This window comes from Delphinus delphis, chromosome 10, assembly GCF_949987515.2.
Source record: "Delphinus delphis chromosome 10, mDelDel1.2, whole genome shotgun sequence".
NCBI lineage: Eukaryota > Metazoa > Chordata > Mammalia > Artiodactyla > Delphinidae > Delphinus > Delphinus delphis.
Genome location: NC_082692.2, coordinates 32,256,316 through 32,283,262, shown reverse-complemented (window position 1 = coordinate 32,283,262; position 26,947 = coordinate 32,256,316). Strand labels below are relative to the sequence as shown.

The 26,947-nt window shown below is 56.0% G+C and overlaps 2 protein-coding genes across 4 annotated transcripts; one reads left to right on the top strand and one right to left on the bottom strand.

Annotated features, from left to right (window-relative positions):
• ABCC10 (ATP binding cassette subfamily C member 10) lies at positions 1-21,059 on the top strand. The gene is made up of 22 exons (XM_060021772.2): positions 1-139; positions 386-557; positions 3,224-4,442; positions 5,583-5,810; positions 6,450-6,606; positions 6,835-6,944; positions 9,186-9,265; positions 9,894-10,065; positions 11,449-11,547; positions 11,961-12,150; positions 12,888-12,965; positions 13,121-13,315; positions 13,728-13,881; positions 14,076-14,265; positions 16,199-16,542; positions 16,853-17,022; positions 17,526-17,686; positions 17,972-18,225; positions 19,154-19,299; positions 19,397-19,494; positions 19,740-19,852; positions 20,178-21,059. Exons 2-22 carry the CDS (start codon positions 397-399, stop codon positions 20,329-20,331), a joined length of 4,473 nt encoding a protein of 1,490 aa, XP_059877755.1. The 5' UTR covers positions 1-139; positions 386-396; the 3' UTR covers positions 20,332-21,059.
• On the bottom strand, positions 20,777-25,814 carry DLK2 (delta like non-canonical Notch ligand 2). 3 transcript variants are annotated; one of them, XM_060021774.1, is made up of 7 exons: positions 25,761-25,814; positions 25,424-25,497; positions 24,452-24,578; positions 24,113-24,176; positions 22,983-23,113; positions 22,372-22,516; positions 20,777-21,512 (listed from the first exon to the last, which is right to left on the bottom strand). In XM_060021774.1, exons 3-7 carry the CDS (start codon positions 24,525-24,527, stop codon positions 20,777-20,779), a joined length of 1,152 nt encoding a protein of 383 aa, XP_059877757.1. In that variant the 5' UTR covers positions 24,528-24,578; positions 25,424-25,497; positions 25,761-25,814. The 3 variants fall into 3 exon arrangements, with proteins under 3 accessions (XP_059877757.1, XP_059877758.1, XP_059877756.1); XM_060021775.1 differs by lacking the exon at positions 25,761-25,814 and adding an exon at positions 25,641-25,657; XM_060021773.1 differs by lacking the exons at positions 25,424-25,497; positions 25,761-25,814 and adding an exon at positions 25,068-25,295.
• Between the last annotated feature and the right edge of the window lie 1,133 nt (positions 25,815-26,947).

Sequence of the window (26,947 nt, the reverse complement as noted above, 5' to 3'; positions counted from 1 at the left end):
AAGAGCTTCTTCAGGTGATAGGTTCCAGATCTCTGGGGGCGGGGACGCAGGGAGTGGGAAAAGCGGAGCCCGGCCAGGTGACCAGTCCAGAAAGCCGCCTGCTCCTGGGAGCCAAGCCAACTCTCTTTCTACCGCTGAGGTAACGCAAGAACGGGCGGTGTCTGGTTTCGGGGCGGCAGCAAGGGAAGGTCCCGCTTTGTGGGCGGGGTTGAAGGCGGGGAGGTCCGGCAGGGGACGCGCTGTCACTCTGCTCCATCCCCGCTTCCTGGTCAGCGTCCCGCCCCCTCGGGTGCCTGCTGCCTGCCTGCGCCTAGCACTTGGGAACGCGGATTCCCCTCTCTCTGGGAGGGTCCTTCCCTCCCTCCACCCTCTGCTTTCCTCTCAGGTGAGGCCTCCATGGAGCGGTTCCTGGCCCAGTTGTGCGGCACCAGCGTGTCGCAGCCTCTCCCTGTGTGGGAAGGGGACACCACCGGCCACTGCTTCACCCAGCTGGTGCTCAGCGCCCTGCCCCACGCGCTCCTCGCTGTGCTCAGTGCCTGCCACTGGGGCAACCCGAGGTGGGTGCAAGAGATCTGTCCTTGTGTTCTTGCAGACCTCACTCGAAACCCACATCTCCGCGGAAGTGTAACCGAAATAGTGAGATCTCTGGAGTAGGGGGCAAAAGTAGAATAAAATGTGGGCATAACCACTCTGCAGCATTGTGGCTGTTTGGGGCAAGTTACCTGGCTTCCCTGAGCCTCATAACATTGTCGGGAGATTTAACTTAGATAATGCATTTAAGCATATAGTGCAGTGCTTGGCACATTTTTAAAGGCCTGATGCATGGTAGAAATCATCACTTTTGTAGATTTTCAGATGCGCAAACACAGTTGTCACGAATTGGAGGCAAAAGTGGGTGAGCAATGTTTTTAAGCCAAAAAGGTTAACGTGTGCCGAAGATGTTGGACCAGTTTCTCACCACTTCCATCTAGGAAACCTCAGTGTTTCTAGGCTAAGAAAAGCATATGTACTCGTTGGAGAGGAAGCAGTCGGTAGAAGAGAAGAGCAAAATCAGAACCTTAATCCTTCCTGAATTTGGGGCTATAAGGTGTAGGTGCTAAACTCACCTTGATTTTGTACTTAGTTCCTGTATGTCTAGATATGGCTAAAGTTAATCTCACTCTGGCTACTGATAAGGCAGGAGGAATGTCTGGTCTGTCTTTGGGAGTCCCTAGTCCAATGGACAGACTATGTCCTTACCTAAGATGAGTTAGAGGATGATGAATCCCTTCCTTGTGTAGGAGAGGCTTCAGAATTGCTTGGTCTGGGAGTAATCCTGATTTGTCTCTTATGCAGAGACAAAAGTCTGGAGAGGGTTAGTCAGTCAGCACAGAGTGACACTGACTAACTCAGAAGGATTATCTGTGCTCAGAGGAGTATCTTTTAAAAGTTGGCCTAGGGCTTCCCTGGTGGTGCAGTCGTTGAGAGTCCGCCTGCCGATGCAGGGGACACGGGTTCGTGCCCCAGTCCGGGAGGATCCCACATGCCGCGGAGCGGCTGGGCCCGTGACCCATGGCCGCTGAGCCAGCGCATCCAGAGCCTGTGCTCCGCAACGGGAGAGGCCACAGCAGTGAGAGGCCCGAGTACCGAAAAAAAAAAAAAGTTGGCCTAGTCCTTTGGGAACTCACAGTGTAAGGAGAAGGCAAGAAAGACCAACATGTAATCCACAGAAATTGTGGTTATCTCACTTCATTTAACAGATTTTTGCAAGTTGCTGAAAAGGTTTAGAGAGATCCAGAATCTCAGACAGGAAAGGACCTCAGAGGGCTTTGGGTCCAGACTCCTCTCTGCTCACTGTGCTGATGAGGAAAATGAGATGCAGAGAAGGAAAGAGTCTTGCCTGAGTTCATAAGACTGGTTAATGGCCAGCTTGGAGCCAGTGTACCAGCCTCCAAGGGCTCACAATGTTCTTCTGTCCCCACATCTTAGAAAAAAGAATTATTAAAGGTTGACTTTTATCTGAATATAAACCCCTCCATATAACTGTGATCCCTGAATTTTTTAAAAGAAACCCAAAACATTTTAACCTACAATTAAAATTTTCAGTAACCCAGCCCTACCAACAACAAAGGGAATACAGATTTATATGTTTTTAGATGAACCTCTTCTTATATGAACCTTCAAGGTGTTCTGATATGTACTGTTGCAGGTGTGTTTTCCTGCACTTGAGTTTTTTAAAAATTAATTAATTAATTATTGGCTGCATTGGGTCTTCATTGCTGCGCACAGGCTTTCTCTAATTGCGGCGAGCAGGGTCTACTCTTTGTTGTGGTGCGCGGGCTTCTCATTGCAGTGGCTTCTCTTGTTGCGGAGCACAGGCTCTAGGCGCGCGGGCTTCAGTAGTTGTGGCACGCGGACTCAGTAGTTGTGGCTCGCGGGCTCTAGAACACAGGCTCAGTAGTTGTGGTGCACGGGCTTAGTTGCTCCGCGGCATGTGGGATCTTCCCAGAGCAGGGCTCGAACCCGTGTCCCCTGCATGGGCAGGTGGATTCTTAACCACTGCGCCACCAGGGAAGCCCCCCTGTACTTGATTTTTAATGCAGGCAGATAACCCTTTTGTTTATTAAAAACGTTTTTTGCCAAGATGATACAAACAAAACTGAAAAGAGGTTTTTCTTCAGTTAATGGAGTCACAAAAATGATCCACACCATCTTCTACAGCCATTGGAGAAACGGAGAGTAGAATATTCTGAGGCTTCAGAAAATTTAGGCTATAGTGTTAGTGTATAGAAGCTGTATGTAAGTCAAATTTTTACCCATCTAATAGTGCTTCGGATGAATTTAAGGGTTATTTTATGTAGGTACTTTTGTAAAAATGAAAACTCATCTCTTAGTTGTTATCTGTAAGAAAATTCAGGTTTTTTGGGGTTTTTTTGTTCGTTCTTTGGTGTTTTTTGTAATTAGGGTCTTCATGTTCCGTACAACATTAACTCAGAATTTTTTATTTCTGTGGCAAAAGAATGACAAGAAATGGTATAGGTAGATTAGAAAAATGGGTTAGGTTAATCCAGGAAGATTTCCTGGGAGAAAAGACCCTGAGTTCCAGAGTAAAATGGGATGGAAATAAGGTACACAGGCAGGAAAGTGAGTTGATTCCCTCTAGGTAAGTGAGTTACTGGAGGTATGTCTGGACCCTGAGTCAGCCGCGATATGCCTCCTTTTCTCTTTTCCCCCTTGTCCCCAGGAATCCAGGTTACATCCCGCGCTGCAGTCCTGGCTGGCGGGTCCGACTTGCAGCCTCCTTCCTGCTCTCCATTTTTCCACTGCTAGACCTCTTTCCAGTCGTTTTGCCACCGGGGGCAGGCCCAGGGCCCATAGGGCTAGAGGTGCTGGCCGGGGGCGTGGCAGCTGTGGCCTGGATCAGCCACAGCCTGGCCCTGTGGGTGTTGGCTCACTCCCCTCATGGCCGCTCCCGGGGGCCCTTGGCCTTGACTCTGACTGCCTTCCTGCCAGCCCCAGCCCTAGTGCTGACCCTGCTATGGCACTGCCAGCGAGGCACACTTCTGCCTCCACTTCTCCCAGGGCCCCTCTCCCGCCTATGCCTTCTCATCCTGCAGTTGGCTGCACTCTTGGCCTATGGACTGGGCTGGGCAGTCCCTGGGCGGCCACAGGAACCCTGGGCCCAGGAGCCCCTTCTCTCCGAGGGACAGGAACCCGAGGTAGCTGAAGATGGGGAGAGCTGGCTATCACGCTTTTCCTATGCCTGGCTGGCACCATTGTTGGCCCGTGGGGCCCGTGGAGAGCTCCGGCAGCCCCAGGACACTTGCCGCCTCCCCGACAGGCTGCACCCAACCTACCTAGCCCGTGTCTTCCAGGCACAATGGCAGGAGGGGACCCGAATGTGGAGGGCCCTGTATGGGGCCTTGGGGCAGCGCTACCTGGCACTTGGACTGCTGAAGCTGGTGGGAACCATGCTGGGATTCTCAGGACCCTTGCTACTGTCCCTACTGGTGGGCTTCCTGGAGGAGGGGCAGGAGCCACTAAGCAATGGCCTGCTCTATGCCCTGGGGCTGGCCGGTGGGGCCGTTCTGGGCGCTGTGCTGCAGAATCAGTATGGGTATGAGGTGCGGAAGGTGACACTTCAGGCACGGGGGGCTGTGCTGAACATCTTGTACCGAAAGGCTTTACAGCTGGGGCCCGGACGCCCTCCCACTGGGGAGATCCTGAACCTACTAGGCACCGACTCTGAGCGGCTGCTCAACTTTGCTGGGAGCTTCCATGAGGCCTGGGGCCTGCCCCTGCAGCTGGCCATTACCCTCTACCTGCTGCATCAGCAGGTGGATGTGGCCTTCGTGGGTGGTCTGATCCTGGCACTGCTGCTGGTTCCCGTCAACAAAGTGATTGCCACCCGAATCATGGCCAGCAACCAGGAGATGCTACAGCACAAGGATGCACGGGTTAAGGTGAGGGGCCGTTTGGGGTCCCTCAGTTATCCAGAGTCCCCAGGTCCTCCCATGCACTGTGCCTGAGAGAGTGAGTGTGATCTAGAAGTTGAGAGCTCAGACTGGAGAAAGACAGACATGGGTTCACATCCCAACTCTACCACTTACTAGTTTAATCACTTCAGACAAGTCACTTAACCTCTTTGGGACTTCGTTTCCTCATCTGTAAAACGAGGATAATAATAGCTTGCCTCATAACATAGTTGGAGGATCGTATGAGATACTGCTTGGCAAGTACCAGTCCCAAAGTAAGCACTAAGTAAGTGTAGCCTGTTAGGAATATTATAGTATTAGCTCGTGCAGCCCTAAGAGCAACCCTAGGAGGTAGGAGGTAACCTGTCTGGGGCCAAATGGGATTTTAGTGTTAGAGCCAGGACCCAATCTCCCACCTCCTCATCTCAGGCACAGAGCACCCCACAACCGCATGTGAAGAGGCCTAGGAGCACCCCAGCTACCTCTTAGGGGTGGGCTGTGGGGAAAGGAGTAGGTCTCTCTCCTGCCTGGGCCAACTCTAGGTGTGAGGGTCTGGCTGAGTCGTTCTGGGTTGTGCAGTGATTGTAGTACCTTTCCAGAGGGGATGATGGGCTTAGGGAATCCATACAGCGTGGTTGTCAACCTCTTACTGCAGTAGCTCCGAGTGCTAATGGGGAGGGTGGTGTCTCTGAAAGCTGGTTATGGCATGAGGCCTTTTCCCCTACCCATGACAGCTATTGACTAGTCTCCGGGGCCACCTGGGAAGGCTCCCAGTGCCTCCCTGGCTTGCAGGCTGGGGATGTTTGAATGTTAGGATTCAAGGAGTTCCTCTGGCCCTTGCCTGTCTTGCCTGGCCCTGTCATCTGCCTGACTCTGGGCTGTGGTGTGCCCTCCTACACCTGTATACTCCGATAGAAATAGTTCCCATACCACCTGACCCCCGCTTTACTTTCCGCCGCTTCATCTAGGAAGGTGGGAGGATTCCAGCTCCAGCCTGCCCCCAGCTGGAGCATATGGGGGCTCAGAATACCTGACATCTTGTGCCAGGATCCTGGGGGAGACTGAGCAGAGGAGAACACACGTGAGCAGTGTCTCCACTTTGTACTGCTCTCTTGTCCCCACCCCTAGCTCGTGACAGAGCTGCTGAGTGGCATTCGTGTCATCAAGTTCTTCGGGTGGGAGCAGGCGCTGGGGGCCCGTGTAGAGGCCTGCCGAGCTCAAGAGCTGGGGCGACTCTGGGTCATCAAGTACCTGGATGCAGCCTGTGTGTACCTGTGGGCTGCCCTGCCAGTCGTCATCTCCATCGTCATCTTCATCACCTACGTCCTCATGGGGCACCAGCTCACTGCCACCAAGGTGAGGACCAGGAGGGGAGGGGACGGCTGTAGGAATGCATGGGAGAGAAGCAGCAGCAAGGAGACTGCAGTGGAGTGAGGGGTGGACTGGGGCCCTCAGTGCTGGCTGGGAAGGAGGGATGGAGGGTCCCTGGCTGCCTTATCCTTTCCCAACCAAGGAGAAATTCTCTGAAGGGACCTTTCATCTGGAGCCTCGGATATATAACCCTTCCCTCTGCGAAGGAATTCCTTTCTTTCCTCTCCTCTTTCTGTCCTACTTCTGGTTAGGTCCCCTTATCCTCATTCTGATGGCCTTGGAGGAAAAGTTCATGATCCAGTGCAGGGTGGATCCAGTGCTGGGTATAGCCAGGTGATGTTGTACTTGGAAATTCTGAGAAGGTCTCAGAGTGAGCTAGGTGTGTGTGCTTATCAGGGAGCAACCTGGATCCCTGGAGGAGTATCTGGAATTTCTGGGATTCTTGGACTGGCCACCTCTGCCACCTCTAACCCAAGATTGTCCAGCAAGCTCCTCAGTTTTGCTGCTGCACTGTTTTCCCCTCCACAGACCTGTCTGCAGGGCCACCCATAGAGCAGGCCTTCAGATAATTCCCAAGCTTCAGGTGATGCTCCAACCTTTCCCCCCACCTTCGACCCCACTTAGGTGTTCACGGCCCTGGCACTGGTGCACATGCTTATTCTTCCCCTCAACAACTTCCCTTGGGTGATCAATGGCCTCCTGGAGGCCAAAGTGTCCCTGGACCGGATCCAGCGTTTCCTCGACCTTCCCAACCACAACCCCCAGGCCTGCTACAGCCCAGGTAAGGGGAAGCTGGAGGGCAGAACCTGGCACAGGGGAGGAGGGAACTGTAGCCCCTTGGTTGCTGTACACAGATGCTGCCAAGAGGAGCCAGAGGCAGCAGAATTTAGGCGGGACAGGTGGCCATTTCCTGGGGGAGAATCCTCAGACCAAGACTGAGGCTGAATTAGCCCTGGGCGGGTAGATTGTGGATTAGAAGCCCAAGCTGAGTGGCTTCTTCCTTGTTCAGATCCTCCGACAGAGCCATCTACAGCCTTGGAGCTACATGAAGCCCTCTTCTCCTGGGACCCAGTTGGAACCAGCCAGGACACCTTCATCAGTCACCTCGAAGTGAAGAAGGTTGGTTGGTCAGACACCCTAGTAGAATCCCCGGACTGACGAGGGACATGCAAGCTCAGTGACGGATAAACAAGGACAGAGCCAATCATAGCAAGATGGCCCAGTGGCTCTAATTACTGAGGGAAGGACCAGAGAGGTTTTGGTGAGCAGGTTCTCATTGGAGAGGAGATGATACCTTATCTCTGAATGTCAGTTTTCTAACACACAACCACTTCAGAGCAGTCACATCTCTCCCTGGTCACCAGACCATTCACATCTACCCAGTCCAGTCCAACAATTGCATTTTTCTCTCCGTGTCCCTCAGGGGCTGTTGAGTTCAGAACAGACTCCAGAACTTATCCAGCATCTTCCCCGGGGTAGGGACCTCCGGGAGAGGCCCAGCAGCATCTGCTCAGAAGGATTTTGAAAATGGTATAGATAATCCTCTATTTAGCCTGGTGAAAAGGAATCACACCCTGTGACTCACACTCTGGCATACATCATCAAAGAAGCACTTGAAAGAACATTCCTGGCAGGACGGCAACTCCTCTTCACCGAGTCCTGAGTTTTCACTCTCCCCTGACCCGTGTCCAACCCTTTGCCCCACAGCTCAACCCAGCGTCCTCCAGTGGAGCCTGAACTGCCTCTGCCGCATTTGGCTCATGTTTCTGGCTTGCGCTGAATGTTTTGTTTTTCCTCTTAGTTCAGGCAAGACAAGGCTGGAATTTTTGAAAGGAATTTTACTAATGTGTCAGTTGGGGCTTTTTTGGATATAAGTCATAGAAACCCACTGGAGCTAGCTTAAGCCAACAAGAATTTGTAAGAAGGATATAGAGATGAATTGCGGGATCCACAGGCAAGCACGTGGGCAGATCTCAGCAGCAGCCCAGAGCCAGGCCTCGACTCGCCGAGCAGCTCCTTCCGTCTGCTTCTCTTTCTGTATCTGCCTCATTCTTCTCTCTCTGTGGACCTGCTCTCCACGAGCAGAAGACTGCAGAGAGCCCTTCCACTTACAGGCCACAGCCAGAAAGAGGGAGGCTTCCCAGGGAAGGGTCTCAGGTTGGTCTGGTGTCCACTCGAAGATAGGCTAACCCTGGCTGGCAGTGTGGGACATCACAGACAGAGCTGCTAGGAGCCCCACCTGTTTCTTTTTTTTTTTTTTTTTGCGGTACACGGGCCTCTCACTGTTGTGGCCTCTCCCGTTGCGGAGCACAGGCTCCGGACGCGCAGGCTCAGCGGCCATGGCTCACGGGCCCAGCTGCTCTGCGGCATGTGGGATCTTCCCAGACCAGGGCACGAACCCGTGTTCCCCGCATCGGCAGGTGCACTCCCAACCACTGCGCCACCAGGGAAGCCCCCACCTGTTTCTGTGGAAGGAATTTTTTTCCATTGTGTACAAAGAGTATAGCTCCATGAATGTATGTTACAACTAAGCAAGGAAGGGAGCACAGAGAATTTTAAACTGCAAATCACAGAAATGGGTACCTGTGCAAAACATTGTTTTTGCCCTGAGCTATTAGAAATCTAGCTGCAGGGACTTCCCAGGTGGCGCAGTGGCTAAGACTCTGCCTGCCAGTGCAGGGGACACAGGTTCGAGCCCTGGTCCAGGAAGATCCCGCATGTGGCGGAGCAACTAAGCCCGTGCGCCACAACTACTGAGCCTGCTCTCTACAGCCCGCGAGCCACAACTACTGAGCCTGTGAGCCACAACTACAGAAGCCCGCACGCCTAGAGCCCATGCTCCGCAACAAGAGAAGACACCGCAATGAGAAGCCCGCACAGCACAACGAAGAGTAGCCCCCTCTCACCGCAACTAGAGAAGGCGCAAGCACAGCGATGAAGACCCAACGCAGCCAAAAATATATAAATAAACTTATTATAAAAAAGAAAAAAAAAGAAATCTAGCTGCAGGTGGAGTTAGCCAGCCCAGCATCCGGGCCCCAAAGCCTGGAGTCCTTCCTTCCCCTCACCCCATCCTGGGTCGCCTGCCTCAGACCTTTCCTTGGAAGTTCTCAGGCAGTTTTCCTCCCGTGCTCTCTGGCACACTGCTGCTCTCCAAAGGCCCTTCACACAGTGAAACTGATGCTTCTCTGAGTGGAGAATAAAACACCCTACTCCCCTGGGGCCACACGGCATCTGTCACTGAGGCACAGCTCAGCCTGTGGGGTGGAGAATTCTTTCCCTAGAGAGAAGCCTCCATGGGATGATTGCTATCCCAGGGCCTCAGGAGGGAGACCTGACACTTGTGTGGCTTCCTTGCAGGGTATGCTGGTGGGCATCGTGGGGAAGGTGGGCTGCGGGAAGAGCTCACTGCTGGCTGCCATCGCGGGAGAGCTGCACAGGTAGGCAACTTCCAGCGCCCTGTGTCCTCAGCTCTGCCCTTCGTCAGCACTTTCCTGGCCCCTGCTACATGGTGGACACCTTTTTAGAGGCCACAGGATGCCAGGATGAGCAAGACATGGTCCGTTTCTTGGGAGAGTTTTCAGTCTGTAAAGGGGAAGGAAGTGAAAGTGGGTTCTCAAAACCATCACCACAGAGTGTTAGAAGTGCTGTAATAGTGAGTGAAGAAATAAATGGAAACAGCCGGCATCAGCTACTCTTTCAGAAAGTGTGCTTGTGCACGGGAGGGATCCAGAGAGGAGCAGAGGTGTGAGGGAGGGCCTTCTTATTTCATGGTGAGAATGAATGAGTGCAGGGTGGTGGCCACACTCTCTTCTGAGCACATCGACATATGACAGCTGCTTGGCTGCAGCCGAAGAGCAATTTCTTCCCTTCCCCGTCCAGAGTGAGCCTCCAGCCTCATTAGGATCCCTCGACCTCAGTGGCTGCCCATCTAGAGAGCCATGTGACATGGAGCGGGACCCCGTGTAAAAGACAGCAATCTGGAGAGGCTTCTGAGAGGCAGGGGCTGGGCAGAAAGGGGACCAGCGGGGCGCCAGCCTCCCATGCTGCTGGCCTGGTTCTCTGCAGGCTGCGGGGGCGGGTGGCAGTGTGGAGGCTGTCCAAAGGCTTTGGCCTGGCCACCCAGGAACCCTGGATCCAGTTTGCCACCATCCGAGACAACATCCTCTTTGGAAAGACGTTTGATGCCCAGCTGTACAAGGAAGTGCTGGAAGCCTGTGCCCTCAACGATGACCTCAGCGTGAGTGCCTGGCCGCCCGCTTCCCCGTCCCTAACACCGCAGGTCAGAGACTTGCTTCTCTGGGAAGGGGTTGCTTGTACTCAGGCATCATTTACCCAGGACTGGCCATCAGGCTTTGATCCTCCCAGAGTGTCCAGCTTCTGCACAGGGCCTGGGTGGGGGTGGGGGGGAGACTGGGTGTTCCACACAGCAGCCGAGGGAACCCTGCAGCCTTTGGGACTAGGGGAGGGTTTCCTATGAGGCTTAGCTCTCTGTACATCTGGCTAATGATCTGATTCAAGAGGCCTTCTCCCACCTCCCACTGGAAGAGTCAAGGTTATTCTAGAGAAGTCTGGCAAGCCCATCAGACCCCCCACATCCAGAATGCTAAATTTAAGGGGGATGAGAGTCCAGCTTTCTCCCGTGACTTTCCCACCCAACCCCCATATCCCCTGCAGGACTGTCATCAGCACAACCCTGTCCAGGTAGATGTGGAACTTCCCTGGAAAGGAGGACCTTTGACTCCAACCATGGAGCATCTTATGTCCACTTATCATTTGTTTCTACATCAGGCATTTCCCAAATGCCTCCTGGGTACAGGGAGCTGTTCTGGGTACTAAGAAAAATGAATCACAAAGCTTTTCCCTCAGGGGAGCCACCATCTGGTCGACCACAGGTGCTTCCTCTGGTATGGGGACCCCTTAGCTAAGGAGACCTCTCCCAAGGCCACAGGATACCTCTTCCAAGGCTCGGGATACCTTCCTTCTCTAAAAACCTAGGAAAGTTTCACTTTGAATTTGGCCATCTTCATCCTTGCCTGTTGAAAAGGCAGGGTAGTGAGTGTGACAGAGTGGTTAAGGATCTACATTCGTGTCCTGCCCTTTGCTAGCTGTGGAATGACCTTGGGCAGGGTACTTACTCTGAACTTTGGTCTCATCTGTGAAAATGAAATAACGTCAACTTCATAAGGTTTCCGTGGGGGTCAGATGAGATGATGCCTGTAATGTGCTCAGCACATAGAAAGTGTTCAACAGGGGACTTCCCTGGCAGTCCAGTTGTTAAGACTCCGCGCTTCCACTGCAGGAGCCACGGGTTCGATCCCAGGTTGGGGAACTAAGATTCAGCATGCTGCGTGGCGCAGCCAGAAAAACAAAAAACAAAAAAAGGAAAGCTTATTAAAAATTCCTCAAGAAAAAAAAAGAAGAAAAACGTGTTCAACAAATGCTCTTTTTTGTTGGAGTTGTGGTTTGTCCCCTCTGGCTCACATACCCCAAAGTCAAGTCCAGTCTCCTCAAGTTCCCTGGCTCTCTGACCCCCTCCATCTCTTCCCTACAGAGGGATAGGAAATGGGGTGGAAAGTATTGGGGGGCTCGCTGACCAACACTGCGGTGCCTGTCCTGTCAGATCCTGCCTGCTGGGGACCAGACAGAGGTGGGGGAGAAGGGTGTGACCCTCAGCGGAGGACAGCGGGCCCGGATTGCCCTTGCTCGTGCCGTCTACCAGGTAAGTTGAAGATGGGGGAGCCCGGAGCCTCAGGAGCTTCGCTGGGGAGGGGGCAGTGTGGGGATATTTTCATAGGCATCCGGTTTCTTCCCTCTCCCCTGCATACTCCTAAGGTGTTGGTCCCTTGGCCATCCCAGCCCCCTTTTGTAGATTGAAGGCAGAATTAAAGGCTCTTTAAAAAGCATTATGTGGCTTGAGGCACTGGGACCCAGCAAAGCTGAACACTGGCCCTGGGGCACTGGCCTTGCATAACTGGAGGGAAGTCCACCCTCTGGTCTCACCACCTTCTTTACTGCTGTAGCCCCAGAGTTCCTCTCAACCATATTCCGGGATGGCCTCAAGATCACGTCCTAGGAGAGGTCTGGGTTCTGGCCAGAGGACTTGATATCCATGATGCCCCCACCTCTCCCTAGGAGAAGGAGCTCTATCTCCTTGATGACCCTCTGGCCGCCGTGGATGCGGACGTGGCCAACCACCTGCTGCACAGGTGCATCCTGGGAGTGCTGAGCCACACCACGCGGCTGCTGTGCACCCACCGCACCGAGTACCTGGAGAGGGCTGACGTGGTGCTGCTGATGGAGGCCGGGCGCCTCATCCAGGCTGGTAATGTGGGCCACCAGGGTGGGAGCCCGGCTGAGCGAGGGAGCCATCTGCTCGGGTGCGACAGATGGATTGTCAAGTGCAGACTCTGCCACCCCCTCTGTGTGTGATCTGGGCCCCGTCATACTTCTGTCTAATGGGAGACCCTCTTCTGCCTTCACAAAACTGGTGTGAGGAACAGAGAGCAGGAGGGAAAGGAGCCTGTGGCTTTGTGACGCAGGCTTTGTGACTGGGAGCTTTGGGAACTTAGAGGCCCAGGATCTCAGAAAACAGTTTGATGTCCTCGGAGAAAGGAAAGCAGTCAGGTTTAGAACAATCATTTTATTTAAAAACAAATAAACAGAAACTCTGGTGGATTATTATCCAGAGGGACATGACCATTGGCACGTTCAGTGGAGAGAAACAGGAGCAGATGAGGCTCCACCAGCGGGTTAGGAGTTCCAGGAAGCATGAGGAGAAAGCCCAGCGGTAGTGAGAGGTGCCTCTGGACAGGGTTCTCACAGGTGGCCGTGACTCTCCTCCCAGGGGTGAACATTTTCTGTCTGTGCTGATCGGACTCCAGACAGAGAGGGATGGACTTGATGGTCCTGCTCAGAGTCTGCGGGTCCAGGGCACAGCCCTGCTAGGGTAGGTCAGGGAGGGGGTCCAAAGAGCATGGGAGGTGGATTGGCTCACATGTCTAGAAAGGCATAGAATATACCCAGAAGAGCCCCCTCCTAATCTCCCCTGCTGCCTTCCAGGGCCCCCTTCTGAGATCCTGCCATTGGTACAAGCTGCCCCCAAAGCCTGGGCTGAGGATGGACAAGAGTCTGACCCAGGTACGGCCCGGGGTGAGAGGAAAGAGCCTGCTCTTCGCCACCACACTTGTAGGGAGATGTTTCTAGGAAGCTTGCCTGCCCCTGAAAACACTAAGGTTTTCAACTGTCATCCTGTAAGCTTAATACCCCCCCGCCCACCTCCCTGATTCTCACAGTCACAGCCCAATCAGTACAGAACCCAGAGAAAACAAAGGAGGGGCTGGAGGTGGAGGAGAGCACGTCTGGCCGCCTGCTGCAGGAAGAAAGCAAGAAGGAGGGCGCCGTGGCCTTCCACGTGTACCGTGCATACTGGAGGGCCGTGGGCTGGGGCCTGGCCCTCGCCATCCTCTTCTCTCTGCTCCTCATGCAAGGTAGGAGTAAACCCTGCAGGCCTTCATCCCACCCCCAGCCCTGTCGCCTAGGTCCCCATCACATCCATCACCTTGTACTAATCACTACAAAGCCCAGACACTCGACCATGTGTGGGCGACAGCTGGGACTAGAGACATGTCCCCAGTTCTGAGGGTCCCAGGAACCGGGAGCCGGGGGGGAGCGGGGATGCTCCGTAGCCTTCTTCTGATCTGCCCCCAAGGCTGACTCCCGTTCTGCAGATTCAAGATCACGCTCTCCCCAGAGTTGAAGGGTGATGGGCCCAGGAAAGAAGTGGACACTGGGGAGGACATAAGGTGGGGACGGCTGGGGAGGAGGGTGGAAACGGGGCTGTCTGAATAGAAGGAAGAAGATGAGCTGTCTGGCAGCTTTCTCCTTCCCATCCCCACCCAGCAACCAGGAATTCGGCTGACTGGTGGCTCGCCCACTGGATCGCTCAGCTGAAGGCAGCCAAGAATAGCTCCCAGGAGGCGCCAGCTCCCACCAGCCTGGGCTCCGCAGGGCCCCTGTCTGCCCAGTTGCTCTTCTTCTTCCCCGGAAGCCTCTAGTGAGTGGCTGGGGCCAGGAGCAGGCCTGGGGCTCTCAGAGTGGTTGCCAGGCAGGGAGTGAGTTGGGGGGCTGGTGTTCCAGGGCCTGTGTCTCCTGGAGGGTGGGGAGCAGTGGCGTTGGGAGGGGCCGTGGGGAAGGGACCCCTGAGTGGCCCCACTTTTGGTTACCCACAGCCCCCTCCCCACCACCCAGCACCTCAGTGTTCCCACTGCCCAAAGCTGCCCCCAATGGCTCCTCAGACATCCGTTTTTACCTCACCGTGTATGCGACCATTGCTGGCGTCAACTCCCTCTGCACCCTTCTCCGGGCAGTGCTCTTTGCAGCGGGTACCCTCCGAGCAGCCGCCACCCTGCACCGCCGCCTGCTGAGTCGAGTCCTCATGGTGAGGGGATGGGAGGGTGGGGGTGGCATGGGGGGCCCTTCCGGTACCTGGGCTCCATCAGGGGCCCGTCCCCCCTCCTGGTCCTCAGGAGAAAACAGCCCCTCACAGATGGGTGCAGCACTTGAGACCTGGAGAGGCCAAGCGCAGAGCAGCTGCCTGGGTTCAAACCCAATTACTTAGGCCTATAGCTTCCTCATCTATAAAGCGGGGAGAAGAGAATCTTCCTCAGATTTACTTCCGGCGCAGAGGACTGAGTTAATCACCCCTTAGTTCACGTGAGATCCCTCTTTAATTTTATGTATTAATCCATTCCTATTTATCTGCAAACCCTGTTTTCATTTCCTCTCCTTCCCTTGATAAGCAGCCGTCCTAGGTGTGTTTAATATGTATCTTTTTGGCTTTTTGCAAAATGCCTGTGTTTTGTGTGCACACAGTTTCATAAATGACATTCCTTTTCTCACAGTTTTTATTTAGAGTCTTTCTAAGGTCCATCCCTGTTGCTGTGTGTATATATAGTCTGTTGCTTGCCCCATAGGTCATCATGAGGATTAATCAGTACATCGAAAGTGCTTAGGATATAGTACCTGGCATATACTAAGTGCCCAATTACAATTATTATTAACGATGTTGTTATTATTACGAAGCTCTTTTTTTGTCTGTTATCTTATTAGGGTCTCATTATAACCCTGTGAGGTGGGTACTATTATCCTCATTTTACAGATGAGGAAACAGGCTCTGAGAGTGTGTGCAACCTGGGCAAGGCTAGTTCTGTGGCCATGAACCCAGGACACGTGGGTCTTTCCCTTGCCTCTCCAGGAGCAGCTGCCCACTGTCTGCCCACATCTTCAGGCTGTGAAGGAATTAATTTCTCATAAGCTGGCTTTAGGAAATGCTTCAGCAAGCCTTTTTTTTTTTTTTTTTTTTTTTTTTTGCGGTACTCGGGCCTCTCACTGTTGTGGCCTCTCTCCTGTTGCGGAGCACAGGCTCCGGATGCGCAGGCTCAGCGGCCATGGCTCACGGGCCCAGCCGCTCCACGGCATGTGGGATCTTCCCAGACCGGGGCACGAACCCATGTCCCCTGCATCGACAGGCAGACTCTCAACCACTGCGCCACCAGGGAAGCCCTCAGCAAGCCTTTTGACCTAGTGCCCTGCCTTAAGATAGGACTGATCCCCAAGTAAAGGCAGAGAGTTGGGGGACAGGGAAGGTAGAGAAAAGGAAAGGGTCTTTGAGACCGTACCTCCCAGTAGTAAGTAGTCTGAATAGCTAGCAGTTACCAAGCACCTGCTCTGTGGCAGGCAGACCCTACTAAGCTCCTGACTGCTGTCTGTGGCTTCAGTCCTGCTGTCAGCCCCGGGAGGTACAGTTTCATTACTATCCCCCTTTTTGAGATGAGGGACAGGGGCCTTGAGGAGATGAAGCCCTCTTACGTGGGGTCTCACATCTGGTAAGTGGCAGGGCTGGAATCCAAGAAGCAGTCTGACTCCGGAGCCTGAGCGCTTGACCATGGGACAGTGTGGACTTTGACTGCCGCCCTCACCACTCTGTCCCGCCACAGGCAATCAGAATGTTCCTCCTAACGTCTAACTAAGTCTCACTCATGGCCTGAAGACTCCATCTTCTGGAAAGAGATTAGCTACCTGCCCTTGAAAGGGGGTTAGGCACGCCTAGCACAGAAGTAGAGGGGTGGCCCGCCTGGCCTCTCAGGGCCCCCGCTAGCCAGAGGGATGGGAGAGACTGTCTCTTTCCCACCTGGGGTATTCTTCCTCTAAGCTCCTCCAGCCCCGCCTCAGTGCCCCCAAACTCTGGGGACACTTTACTCCTTTCCTCTTCTCTACCTTGGGCCTTTCCCCCCAGCCCACCTCCCCCAGGGGCTGCCTCCATGGCTTCTCTGCTGACCCCTGCCCTGGCCCACCCACACCCCTCCTCCCAGGCGCCAGTGACTTTCTTCGACTCCACGCCCACGGGCCGGGTCCTCAACCGCTTTTCCTCCGACGTGGCCTGTGCGGATGACAGCCTGCCCTTCATCCTCAACATCCTCCTGGCCAACGCGGCAGGCCTGCTGGGCCTCCTGGCTGTGCTGGGCTCTGGCCTGCCCTGGCTGCTGCTGCTGCTGCCGCCTTTGAGCCTCATCCACTATCGCGTGCAGCGCCACTACAGGGCCTCCTCGAGGGAGCTGCGGCGCCTGGGCAGCCTCACCCTGTCTCCTCTCTACACCCACCTGGCTGACACCTTGGCGGGCCTCCCTGTGCTCCGGGCCACTGGGACCACCTACAGGTGTGTGAGGTCCGCCTCCTCCAACCAGTGCGAGGGGGGTGAGGTGCTGGGGGGAGGGGGCACCCCTGAGAAGAAGGGGGTCGGGTCTCAGTCTCCTGAGAAGGGAAGGGTGGGTGAGGGCATAGGGGGAAGAGGAAAGAAACAGAAAAGGGGGAGAGTGACGCTGAGCAGACCCCTACGAGAGAGCACATTGGCTCCTCCGTACCACTGAGGTGCAGCCTGTGGGCGTGCAGGTCAGCTCCGAGCAGGAGGCATCCTACGGGCAGGGCGTCTGGGCAGGTCCGTGCAGCTGTGGCGTGGCTTCCCCCAGGTTTGAGGAGGAGAACCAGAGACTCCTGGAGCTAAACCAGAGGTGCCAGTTTGCTGCCAGCGCCACGATGCAGTGGCTGGACATTCGGCTACAGTTAATGGGGGCTGCAGTGGTCAGCGCCATCGCAGGCATCGCCCTGGTGCAGCACCAGCAGGGCCTCGCCAACCCAGGTGCCGCCCCGGATCCCTTCACTCTCACCTCAGAAGTATGTTCTTCCCAGCACCTGCCCCAGACCTCTCCCTGCACTGCCCCTACAGCCCCAAGCATTTTCACCTCCCAGCCAGGGTTCCCTGTGAGGATATGTTGTCATTCTCATCACCCGCGCATTTTAGAGTTGAGGAAACTGAGTCTCGAGGAGTCACTCACCCTGGTGGTCGTGGATCTGGGACTAGTCAAGTCTTCTGATCTCCGCCCCTCCCTGCTCACCCGTCCTCAGTACTTAGCAACTGGCCCTAGCCCACCTGCCTTCCACCCGTCCTCCCTCGTAGCCTTTCCACTCTGCTGCAGCCAGCCTCCTGTGGGCCTGGGCTGGCTCCTGCATCTTCTTGCATCAATGCCAGCTTCCTCTAAATGCCCACGGTCCACAGCTCAGGGTTCGCCCGTTCTTCCCAGCCATCCCCACACACATCCCAGCGTCCAAACCTCCCCTGGCAATTGTGTTCCCTTCCCCCAGGACTTGTGGGCCTGTCACTGTCCTACGCCCTGTCCCTGACGGGCCTGCTCTCCGGCTTGGTGAGCAGCTTCACACAGACAGAAGCCATGATGGTGAGCGTCGAGCGGCTGGAGGAATACTCCTGTGACCTGCCCCAGGAGCCCCAGGGCCAGCGGCCGCAGGTAGCCTGCGCCCTCACCCCAGCCTGGGTGCTAGAACCCTGAAGGATCCTCCTGACGGCCCCAGTCTCTCCCCCAGTTCCTTTCCTTGTGCCCCCCACCATTTTTTCTCTGCTCCTGTACCGTCCCCTGTGATCTCCCTGATTTTTGTGTCCATCCCCCCATCACTCCTCGTTTCCCCCACCTCTCCTCTCAGGGCATCCATCCTTCATTCCTCTCCCTTCCACTCTCCTCATTCCTCCCCATCTCACCCATCTCCCTCCCTCTCCCACCCACGGACCCCACCAGCTGGGCATTGGCTGGCTGAGCCAGGGGAGCGTGGAGTTCCAGGATGTGGTGTTGGTGTACCGGCCAGGGCTGCCCAATGCCCTGGATGGGGTGACCTTCTACGTGCAGCCTGGAGAGAAGCTGGGCATCGTGGGCCGCACGGGCTCTGGCAAGTCTTCCCTGTTGTTGGTGCTCTTTCGGCTGCTAGAACCCAGTTCTGGGCGAGTGCTGCTGGACGGCGTGGACACCAGCCAGCTGGAGCTGGCCGAGCTCAGGTCTGGGGGAGGGAGGAGAGGGGACCAGACTACTGGCACTTAGAGGAAGGCCCAGTTAGGAAGGCTTTATATAAACTCAGGGCAGACAGGGTTGATCAGGTGAGACGGAGGATGGGACAAGCAGGCGAGGATAGTGAGCTGCCAGTGCTCAGGTCGGGGTTCACAGCTGTGGTCCTAAGGTTTTCACCTTCCCAGGTTCACCTTGTACTTCCCAGCATACACCTTCCGCTCTAGACCACCAGTCACTGCCTCCTGAGTCAGAGCCTCCCAGGTGCTGTGACCTCGGGCTTGGCAGGCGGTGCTTGGGACAGCTGGAGACCTGGGCCAGTTTCCTCTGGCCACAAGGGGTCTCACCTGGAGCTAAACACGCCTCCCAACCACGTTGCCCTAGTATCATTTTTTCTGAGTTCCATGATGCGGAAAAAGGTAGGGATGCTCTGTCCTAAAGCCCATTACTGATCCCAGGCCCTGGCCCTGGCCTTCCTGCCTTCTCTTCTAACCTGTGGTGGCCATAGGTTGACCATATGGCTCCTCAGGACCCGATTTCAGGCCCGCTTCCAACCTTGAAGCATCCCCTATCCAGTCATTCCTTGGTCCCCTCTGGTCATTCTTTGCCATCCACTGCTGTCCCATGATGGGAGTCAGTACCATACGGTTTAGCTCGTGCTTGTTCTGTTTTGCCCCTCAGTGAGATGTAAGCTCCTTAAGGGCAGAGTCTAGGCCTTTGGTTCCTTTGGTATTCCTCATAGCACTGGCACAGTTCTAGGTACATGGCTGACCAAGCGGGGAACAGGACGGGGGTTACGTTCAGGTCTTATCCCCAAGCTTTTCTGAAGGGCTGGACCTATAGCTAAAACCTGTGCTGGGAGCAGAAGTGGCCACATCTCCAGCCAAGACCCCCATGTCCTGTCCCGTCCTCATCCCCCAGATCCCAGCTGGCAATCATCCCCCAGGAGCCCTTTTTGTTCAGTGGAAGTGTTCGGGAAAACCTGGACCCCCGGGGTCTGTACGAGGACAGGGCCCTGTGGCAGGCCCTGGAGCAGTGCCACCTGAGTGAGGTGATCATGTCTATGGGTGAGTTCTAGGTCCTGTCCTGCATGGTGGCAGGAGTGAGCAGGGAGGGGGTTGAGGGAGGCTCAGAACTCAGGGATGAAGATGCTGCGCTTTGCAGGTGGTCTGGATGGCGAGCTGGGCGAGGGGGGCCGGAGCTTATCTCTGGGGCAGAGGCAGCTGCTGTGTCTGGCCAGGGCTCTCCTCACAGATGCCAAGGTAAGACAAGAGGAAGGGACATTCGAGAGGGCCAGGAAGAAGGCAGGGGACGTGTGAGGGGTGGGGGGTGAGGAAGTGGACTGGGAGAGGTCTCAAGGGACCTAGTTAGCGTTTCTTTTAGAGCTGGAGGTGGGGAGCTGTGGGCTGGCCTGCGCCAGACCAGGAGGCGGGGGCTGGGGCTTATGTAGCAGCCACGGCTGACCCTCTTCTCCCTCCTCCCTGCTCATCCTCTCCACATGGTCCAGATCTTGTGTATCGACGAGGCCACAGCAAGCGTGGACCAGAAGACAGACCAGCTGCTCCAGCAGACCATCTGTAAACGCTTTGCCAGCAAGACAGTGCTGACCATCGCCCACAGGTGTGTAGGCATCCAGAGTGAGAATCTAACCAGGGGCTAAGGTGTCATGGACCCATAGCCTCCCTTCCTTTCAGAAACCCCAGGGGTCAGGGCTCCAGAGATTCCAACCTCCATGAATCTCAGCTCCGTGTTCTCCAGGCACCAACCCAGGCCCTTTGTAGCGCATTGTCTGAGGGAGCCTGCAGCCCCTCCCCTAGCACAGAGCCAGGGGCTGAAGCCTGTGGGGCAGGCTGGTGCTGTCCAGAGGAGAAGAGGAGGGAAAGCAGGTCAACTTTCTCTAGGGCGTCGTCCTCCATCCCCACGCTGACCACCCTCTCCCACGCAGGCTCAACACGATCCTGAACTCAGACCGGGTGTTGGTGCTGCAAGCCGGGAGGGTGGCGGAGCTGGACTCCCCCGCCGTCCTGCGCAGCCAGCCCCACTCACTGTTCCAGCAGCTGCTGCAGAGCAGCCAGCAGGGAGCCCGCTCCTCTCCCTGAGGGCCCCGCGTCCCTGCCCACAGGGCCTCCCTCTGTGCTACCCACTGCTGCCTGGTACGGGGGGCCTGCCGCTGTTTACACCCTTCTGTGGCTCTACCTCTCTCTCACCTCCGCAGAGGGGAAAAGGGTACCCTGGGCTCTTCTTTACAAACCACTCCTTCTCGGGGGCAGAGTCCCGCGGCTTCCCCAGAAGCAGGCCTCTGCTCTGGCCCTCTTGCATCTGGGACTCCAGGCGGGTTTTTTCTGACAAAGGAGCCCACGTGCACTTCCATAGTTTTATTTGATAAAGTTCCATCTTACACTCTGTATTAAAAAAATAATATTTCTGGCATGAGGCTGAGGTCCCTCAGTGTTGGGTATCCCAGCTGAGGGGTGGCGAGAAAGGGCCAATCCACTCTGAGCGGCAGAGGAGACGAAGGAGGGGGCAGGAAAACCCCCACCTCCATCACAGTGCTGTGGTCTTCCCAGGCTCAGGGGGCAAGTCAGGCGGCAGGGGGAGCCCTGCCGACAGCATGCTAACCTGACACTCCTGGTCCTGGTGCGCCGGGGCATAGTGTGGGGCAGAGTAGCAACAGGGTCCAGGGGGGCAGACACCCCGGCGCCAGGCCCTCAGGGTCAGCAACACCGTGGACAGGACCAGAGCGGCAGTGACAGCCCCAAACAGCACCACGGCCACCAGGCTGGATTCGCCCAGCCTGGCTTCTTGCCTCCGCACTACCTCCTTCACGGAGATGCGCAGCAGACCGGCGCCCCCGCTGTGGGGAACAGGCCCCGTGGCAGGTACCACCACAGCCAAGGTGGGCCCCGGGGGGATGTCCGCTATGGTGGCGGGATCTGGGACAGGTAAGACTAGCTCGCAAGTCTTGCCACCATAGCCACTTGGGCAGAGACAGTCAAAGTCGTGGACCCGGTCCCGACAGCGGGCCCCTCTCTGGCATGGGTGGCTGGCACAGTCATCCAGGTTGATGGTGCAGAAGCGCCCAGCAAAGCCCTCAGGGCAGAGGCAGGAGAAGCGGTTGATGCCGTCCAGGCAGGTGGCGCCGTTAGCACAAGGCCGCATCAGACAGTCGTCCACGTTCACCTCACAGCGGGCACCCACAAAGCCCGCCAAGCAGCGGCATGTGAAGTTGAGGGCGAAGCCCTGGTCGTCCTGGCACTGCCCGCCATTCCGGCACGGGGAGCTGAGTGGGGTGGGAGAGGGCATTTTACCGACTGCCATCTGCAGGGTAGCCCGGGTGGACATCCTGATCACTGCCACCACTACCACCCCCCTTCTAGCTATGTCACCTTGAGCCACTTTTCTGTGAGACTCAAATGCCTCATTTTAAAACTAGGATTAGGGGAATTCCCTGGCGATCCAGTGGTTAGGACTGTGCTTTCACTGCCAAGGGCCTGCGTTCGATCCCTGGTTGAGGAACTAAGATCCCACAAGCTGCACAGCACGGCCAACAAATAAATAAATAAAAGTGTTAAAGAAATTTTAAATAAGTTTTTTAAAAAAATAAAAATGGGATAAGAGCAGTACCCAGCTTCCCAAATGGTAAGGGTTAGATGAGATAATCCAGGGTCAAGCAAGTAGCAGAGGGCCTGGCCCCAAAGCAAGGCTCAAGGCAAGTGTACAGTTATTATCCACGCAGGCTCTCAGGCTTGACCTGGAAATGAGGAAGAGTCCAGACCTGTAGGCCATTTCCCCATTCACCACGAGGCATAAGGCTGCTGTGTGGAACAACTTTAGGGGCTGCGTGCCACCCTTCCTGGGAGGATGAGGGGAGTCCTAGGCCCTCAGCCTCCCCACCCAGGGGAGTCACACACTGATGTGTTACACCTCCAGCCCCTGTAGATTTTTGTTGTTGGAGAAATGGTTCACATGGTACCAAAAAAGTTGAGAAACCCTACAGATACTCTGACAGACCGGGTTTTATCTTCGAGTACCCCCGTGTGGGACTTCTGACCGTCAGCCCTAACGCTGCCCCACCATCCTCTCAACAGTCCTCTCTCCTCCATCACCAGATCCTCATCTAACCTGGGGCCAGCACTCACCCTGCCTGCTCACAGGGTCCGGCCTTGCGCTCACAGTCACGGCCGTGGAAGCCCGGTGGGCACACACAGTGGTACTTGCCGCCCCCGTCATATACGCACTGGCCTCCGTTCCGGCAGGGGGACTGTGTGGTACAGATGTGCTCATCTGGAGAGGAGACCAGGAGGGCTCGGGGTTAGCCCCTCATGTCTGGCACCCAGACCTGCCCAGGCCCCACCCAAAGTTCTGTGGGTGTGGCTCATACTACAATCCCAGCCTGGGCTGGTACAGTGTAGTGGGGGAAAACCACAACACTGAATTTGGAGTCGGGAGGCACTCAGCCCTGGCCCTGTTAGTCTGTCTCAAAGTGCCTTTGGGCAAGTTGTATCTTGCCTGTAGATCTCAGTTTCCTCATCTGTGATATGAGTACAGTTTTCCGCAGGTGTCTTGCCTACCACATAGGGTTGTGTTTAGGACCAGTTCAGACAACAGATAGGTATAAAGTCTAAAATTATAAGCTACCATATATTTTCGGGTTTGAGCCAGACACAAGAGGCGCTCAATAAATAAGGATGGACGTTCTCCCAAGACACATGGGGTCCCCAAACAACAGCTACCCTCTCTACTCCCCTACCTTTGTCACAGAACTTGCCTGCCCAGCCACTGTGACAGATGCACTGCCAGGGCTGGTGGCAGGTACCATGCTGGCAGCCAGGCATCCTCACACAGCGCTCACAGTGCAGCCCCTCCCAGCCCGGGTCACACCTGATGGGGAGAAGCACAGGGTCAGGGCTCTGGGTAGAAGGATGTGAAGAAATGGAGGAGGCAAGATCAGAGCTTCTAGGAAACAAATATGACAGCCCCCAAGTGAAAGCAGGCCTATCCCCGGTTGATATAGGGCTGTGCAAGGTCACGGGACACATATATGGTATCAGACCATCAGACACCAGCATTCAAGTCCTGGTTCTGCACTTTGTCTAACCTTTCTGAGCCTCAGTTTTTTTCACCTGTAAACTAGGGATACACCTGGCAGGGATGTGTGGAGGAGGAAATTACGATGATGTCTAAGTGCCCCCAGCACAACTCCTGGCATGTCTGAGGTGCTTAGAAACATTTTTTCTAAAAAGAGTGACCTTGAAAGGTCATCAGGACTATCTTCCTACCCTGATTCCAGGGCAAATGCCTGCTCTACTTCAGAGAGTCCCAAGCACCCTCAGGACCTTGCCCTGTCAGCTCATTTCCTTATGACCAGACACTCTTTTCCTCCTGCTGCAGAATTTGCCCAGCCCCACCCCAGTGAGTCAATTACTCAAATTCATCAGAAAAGACTCTCGTAAGCGCTTCTCCGCAGCAACCCTTGCAACAGCCTTTCTTTTCCAGGCTAAACCAATTCTATTTATGTCTTTCCTTTATCTCCCCTTTTCCTTATGGCTCCCACTCTCCACACTCCCTCAAGCTTCGGGTCTTTCTCCTGGTATCTTGAAGAGGAATGTTGCAGAATGCCTGGTTGGGAGAGTGAAGTGGGGAGCCGTAAGCTAGAAGAAGCAAAGGAGAGTCAAGGCAAAGGGGAACTGGGGAGGAGTAAGCACAGGGTGAAGGGCTGGCCTTCTGCCCTGTGTGCCATGTGCACGAGGGGATGGGGAGAGAGCAGTAGAGTCTTAAGCCCCTAGACATTCTGCTGCTCTGGGGCTTGAGCTGCTTGTGGGTGTGGAGGCCCGGGAAATGTGGAGCACAGCGTTTGGGAGCACGTGCTCGGAGAGGTACCTGCAGGAGCCATCAGGCGCACAGCAGCCGTGGGCCAGGTCACAGTGGGAGCTGCAGTCATCAGCTGAAAGAGATTGATGTGAGAGGGGTGAGCCCGGGGTCAGCGCTCAGCTGCCTGAGATGCGGGGCTAGGGAGAGGATGCAGGGTCCCAGTAATTGGGTGGACTCAGCTCTGGGACAGGGCAGAACAGGGACTCAACCCATTCCAAAGGGATGTCCTGGGTGTCGCCAACCCCGCGGGTCGGAGCGCCTGCAGTGCCATCTCTGGCCGGCAGAGGTCAACGTGCAAGCGAGAGACAGCCGGACAGGGCCGTGACCTGAGCCCAGGGGAGCGCTCACCTCGGGCAGGCTTTACGGGTGCCCCCAGGATGCACAACAGGCACACGAGATGTAGGCAGCGGCAGCCGCTGGGCATGGTCAGCCCCGGCCCCGGGAGGGACAGACGGACCGCCAGACGTGCGGACACCTGTGGGACGGCACAGGCTGGGAGGCGGCCGGACGCGGAGATAGCGGCACAGATTCCGGTTCCGAGTGATAACGAGCCGAGAGGGGAGAGGGGCATCCAGACAGAAAAAAGCGGTGGGGGCAGCGGAGGGAGGGGGCTGGGAAGGTCTGAGCAGACGAGGGGATTGGAGACAGGAACCGGGAGGGGGCTCTGTAGGAAGGAGTTGAAAGATGGGCAGCGCAGAGCGAGGTCAGGACACTGGAAGGGCCGGGGAACGCAGTCGGACGGAGAGGGACAGGGAACAGCGCCGAGGGGCGTCCTCGAGCACGGGGGCGACTAGGGGGCTGGTTCCCGGCAGCGAGCAGTCTCTGCCCCCCACCTCCGACTCCCCGCAGGACTTGCTCCCGCATCCCCTTCCTACCTTCACGGCACTCGGCTCGGCCGCGGCGCGGGGCCTGGGCACCCCAGAACGCCCCCAGCCCAGCGCGCCCCTGCCCTCGCGGTCCTCACCTCGGGCTGGGAGGCGGCGCGCCCCGGGGCGCAGAGCGAGGCCGGATCCGACGGACTCAGCTGAAGGGCTGGGCCGGGGCGCTGGACCGCCCTTAGCGGGTCGCGGGGCCGGGCGGCCAGGCGGCTGCCATGCGAGCCAGCGCTGGGGAATCTGGGGCTCAAGGCGACCCCGAGCGGCGGCGGCGGCGGCGGCGGCGGCTCTTCGCACGCGCTCAGGCCGCCTGCCAGGCGCGGCGTGTGCCGGCGGAGCCCGCCTCCCCCCTCCCCTCCCGGCCCGTAGCCGGCCCGCCCCACACCCGCCCGCGCCCGGCGCCCACCCCTGGCGACGCACCGCGCACCCCCGCCCCGGTGCTCACCCTTCCTCTGGGCCTCGCGCTCTCCTGGGACCCCACCCTCCGCAGCCGCCCGACCTCTCCGCACCTCGCTCTCCCTGATGGGAGGAGGAAATTATGGGAGTCTAAATGGGAGCGGACTGTAAAGGGTCGGCCAAATGTGCACAGCCGTTATTCTCCATCTCACATCTCCGCTTTCGTGACCCGCACTGCTCACCCCACGCCCCACCTCTGCTCTCACCAGCCCGCTTCCCATCACGCTTCTCATATATATCCCATGCACGTTCAGGGCACACTTGCCGCTCCTGGCCCTCCTCCTGTCACCAGCCCACGCCTCCTCCATTTGTAAATCCTACATCACCTACTTAATCTGTCTGCTCCCCTCCTCCTCCGCCCCGTCCGCTTCTTGCCGCCCTCATTGCCAACCACAACCTTCCAGGATCGATCCGTGCCTAAGTATTAGCCTGGCCCACTCACCCACCCCCTCCGTCCCTCCTTCCGTCACGTCTGTCTTTCCTACCCCACTACTTTCGTGACCACTACTGGGAAGCTTCTCTGAACTGGGAACGCCCCTGACTTTGTAAATGTGCCCCCGCAAGTTCCCACCTGTGTACCCCGGAAAACATCCATTCTTGACCTCAGGCTGATCGTCGACTGCCCCAAACTCAGAGCTCAGACTGAGAGAGTTATGTAGGGGGAGTGAGGGAGCTCTATCCCTCCAGGCTAATGGCTCAGAGATATCTGTTCAAGGCAGAGGCAAGGGCAGGAAACCGTTTCTTGTTTGCACAAGGCAAGAGGGCAGAGATCAGGACCACCATTGTCCATCTCTAGTCCTTCAAATCAAGATTTCACCAACTTTGGACTTCCCTGGTGGTTCAGTGGTTGAGAATCCGCCTGGCGGTGCGGGGGGACACGGGTTCAAACCCTGGTCCGGGAAGATCCCACATGCCATGGAGCAACTAAGCCCGTGTGCCACAACTACTGAGCCTGCGCTCTAGAGCCTGTGAGCCACAACTACTGAGCCCGCGTGCCACAACTACTGAAGCCCGCACGCCTAGAGCCCATGTTCCACAAGGGAAGCCACCGCAATGAGACACCTGCGCACTGCAACGAAAAGTAGTCCCCGCTCGCCACAACTAGAGAAAGCCCGCATGCAGCGACGAAGGCCCAACGCAGCCAAAAATGTAAAAAATAATTTTAAAAAAAAGATTTCACGATCTTTAAGTTCAAAACATGGGAAGGAGGAGTCCTAGCCCGTGCAGAGCAGCTTCCCACAGACACCCCCCAACAAGTTGGAGCCGCTGGACTAATTTTTCTTGCATTCTCCATTGGACAGAACAGCCACACCCACCCTATCTTCTTAGCCACCTTCCCTGCAACTCTGATCACCTCTTTCCTCAAGAGCTTTCTAAATTTGAGTTGAGTAATGCCACAGCTCTGACCATTTATTTTAATTTTTTTCACTGAAAAACTGCAAAGAACCTATCATGTCCAAAATTACTGTAAGTCAAATAGATTATGGTATATCAACCCTATGTGACCATTAAA

Coding starts and splice junctions, on each gene's coding strand:
- ABCC10 (XM_060021772.2), top strand. CDS start 397: ATGGAGCGGTTCCTGGCCCAGTTGTGCGGCACCAGCGTGTCGCAGCCT. Junction 14,266..16,198: donor TGCTGAGTCGAGTCCTCATG/GTGAGGGGATGG, acceptor CCCTCCTCCCAG/GCGCCAGTGACTTTCTTCGA. Junction 19,853..20,177: donor GTGCTGACCATCGCCCACAG/GTGTGTAGGCAT, acceptor TCTCCCACGCAG/GCTCAACACGATCCTGAACT.
- DLK2 (XM_060021774.1), bottom strand. CDS start 24,527: ATGCCCAGCGGCTGCCGCTGCCTACATCTCGTGTGCCTGTTGTGCATC. Junction 23,114..24,112: donor GCGCCTGATGGCTCCTGCAG/GTACCTCTCCGA, acceptor TCTCCCCATCAG/GTGTGACCCGGGCTGGGAGG. Junction 22,517..22,982: donor AGGCAAGTTCTGTGACAAAG/GTAGGGGAGTAG, acceptor TCTCCTCTCCAG/ATGAGCACATCTGTACCACA.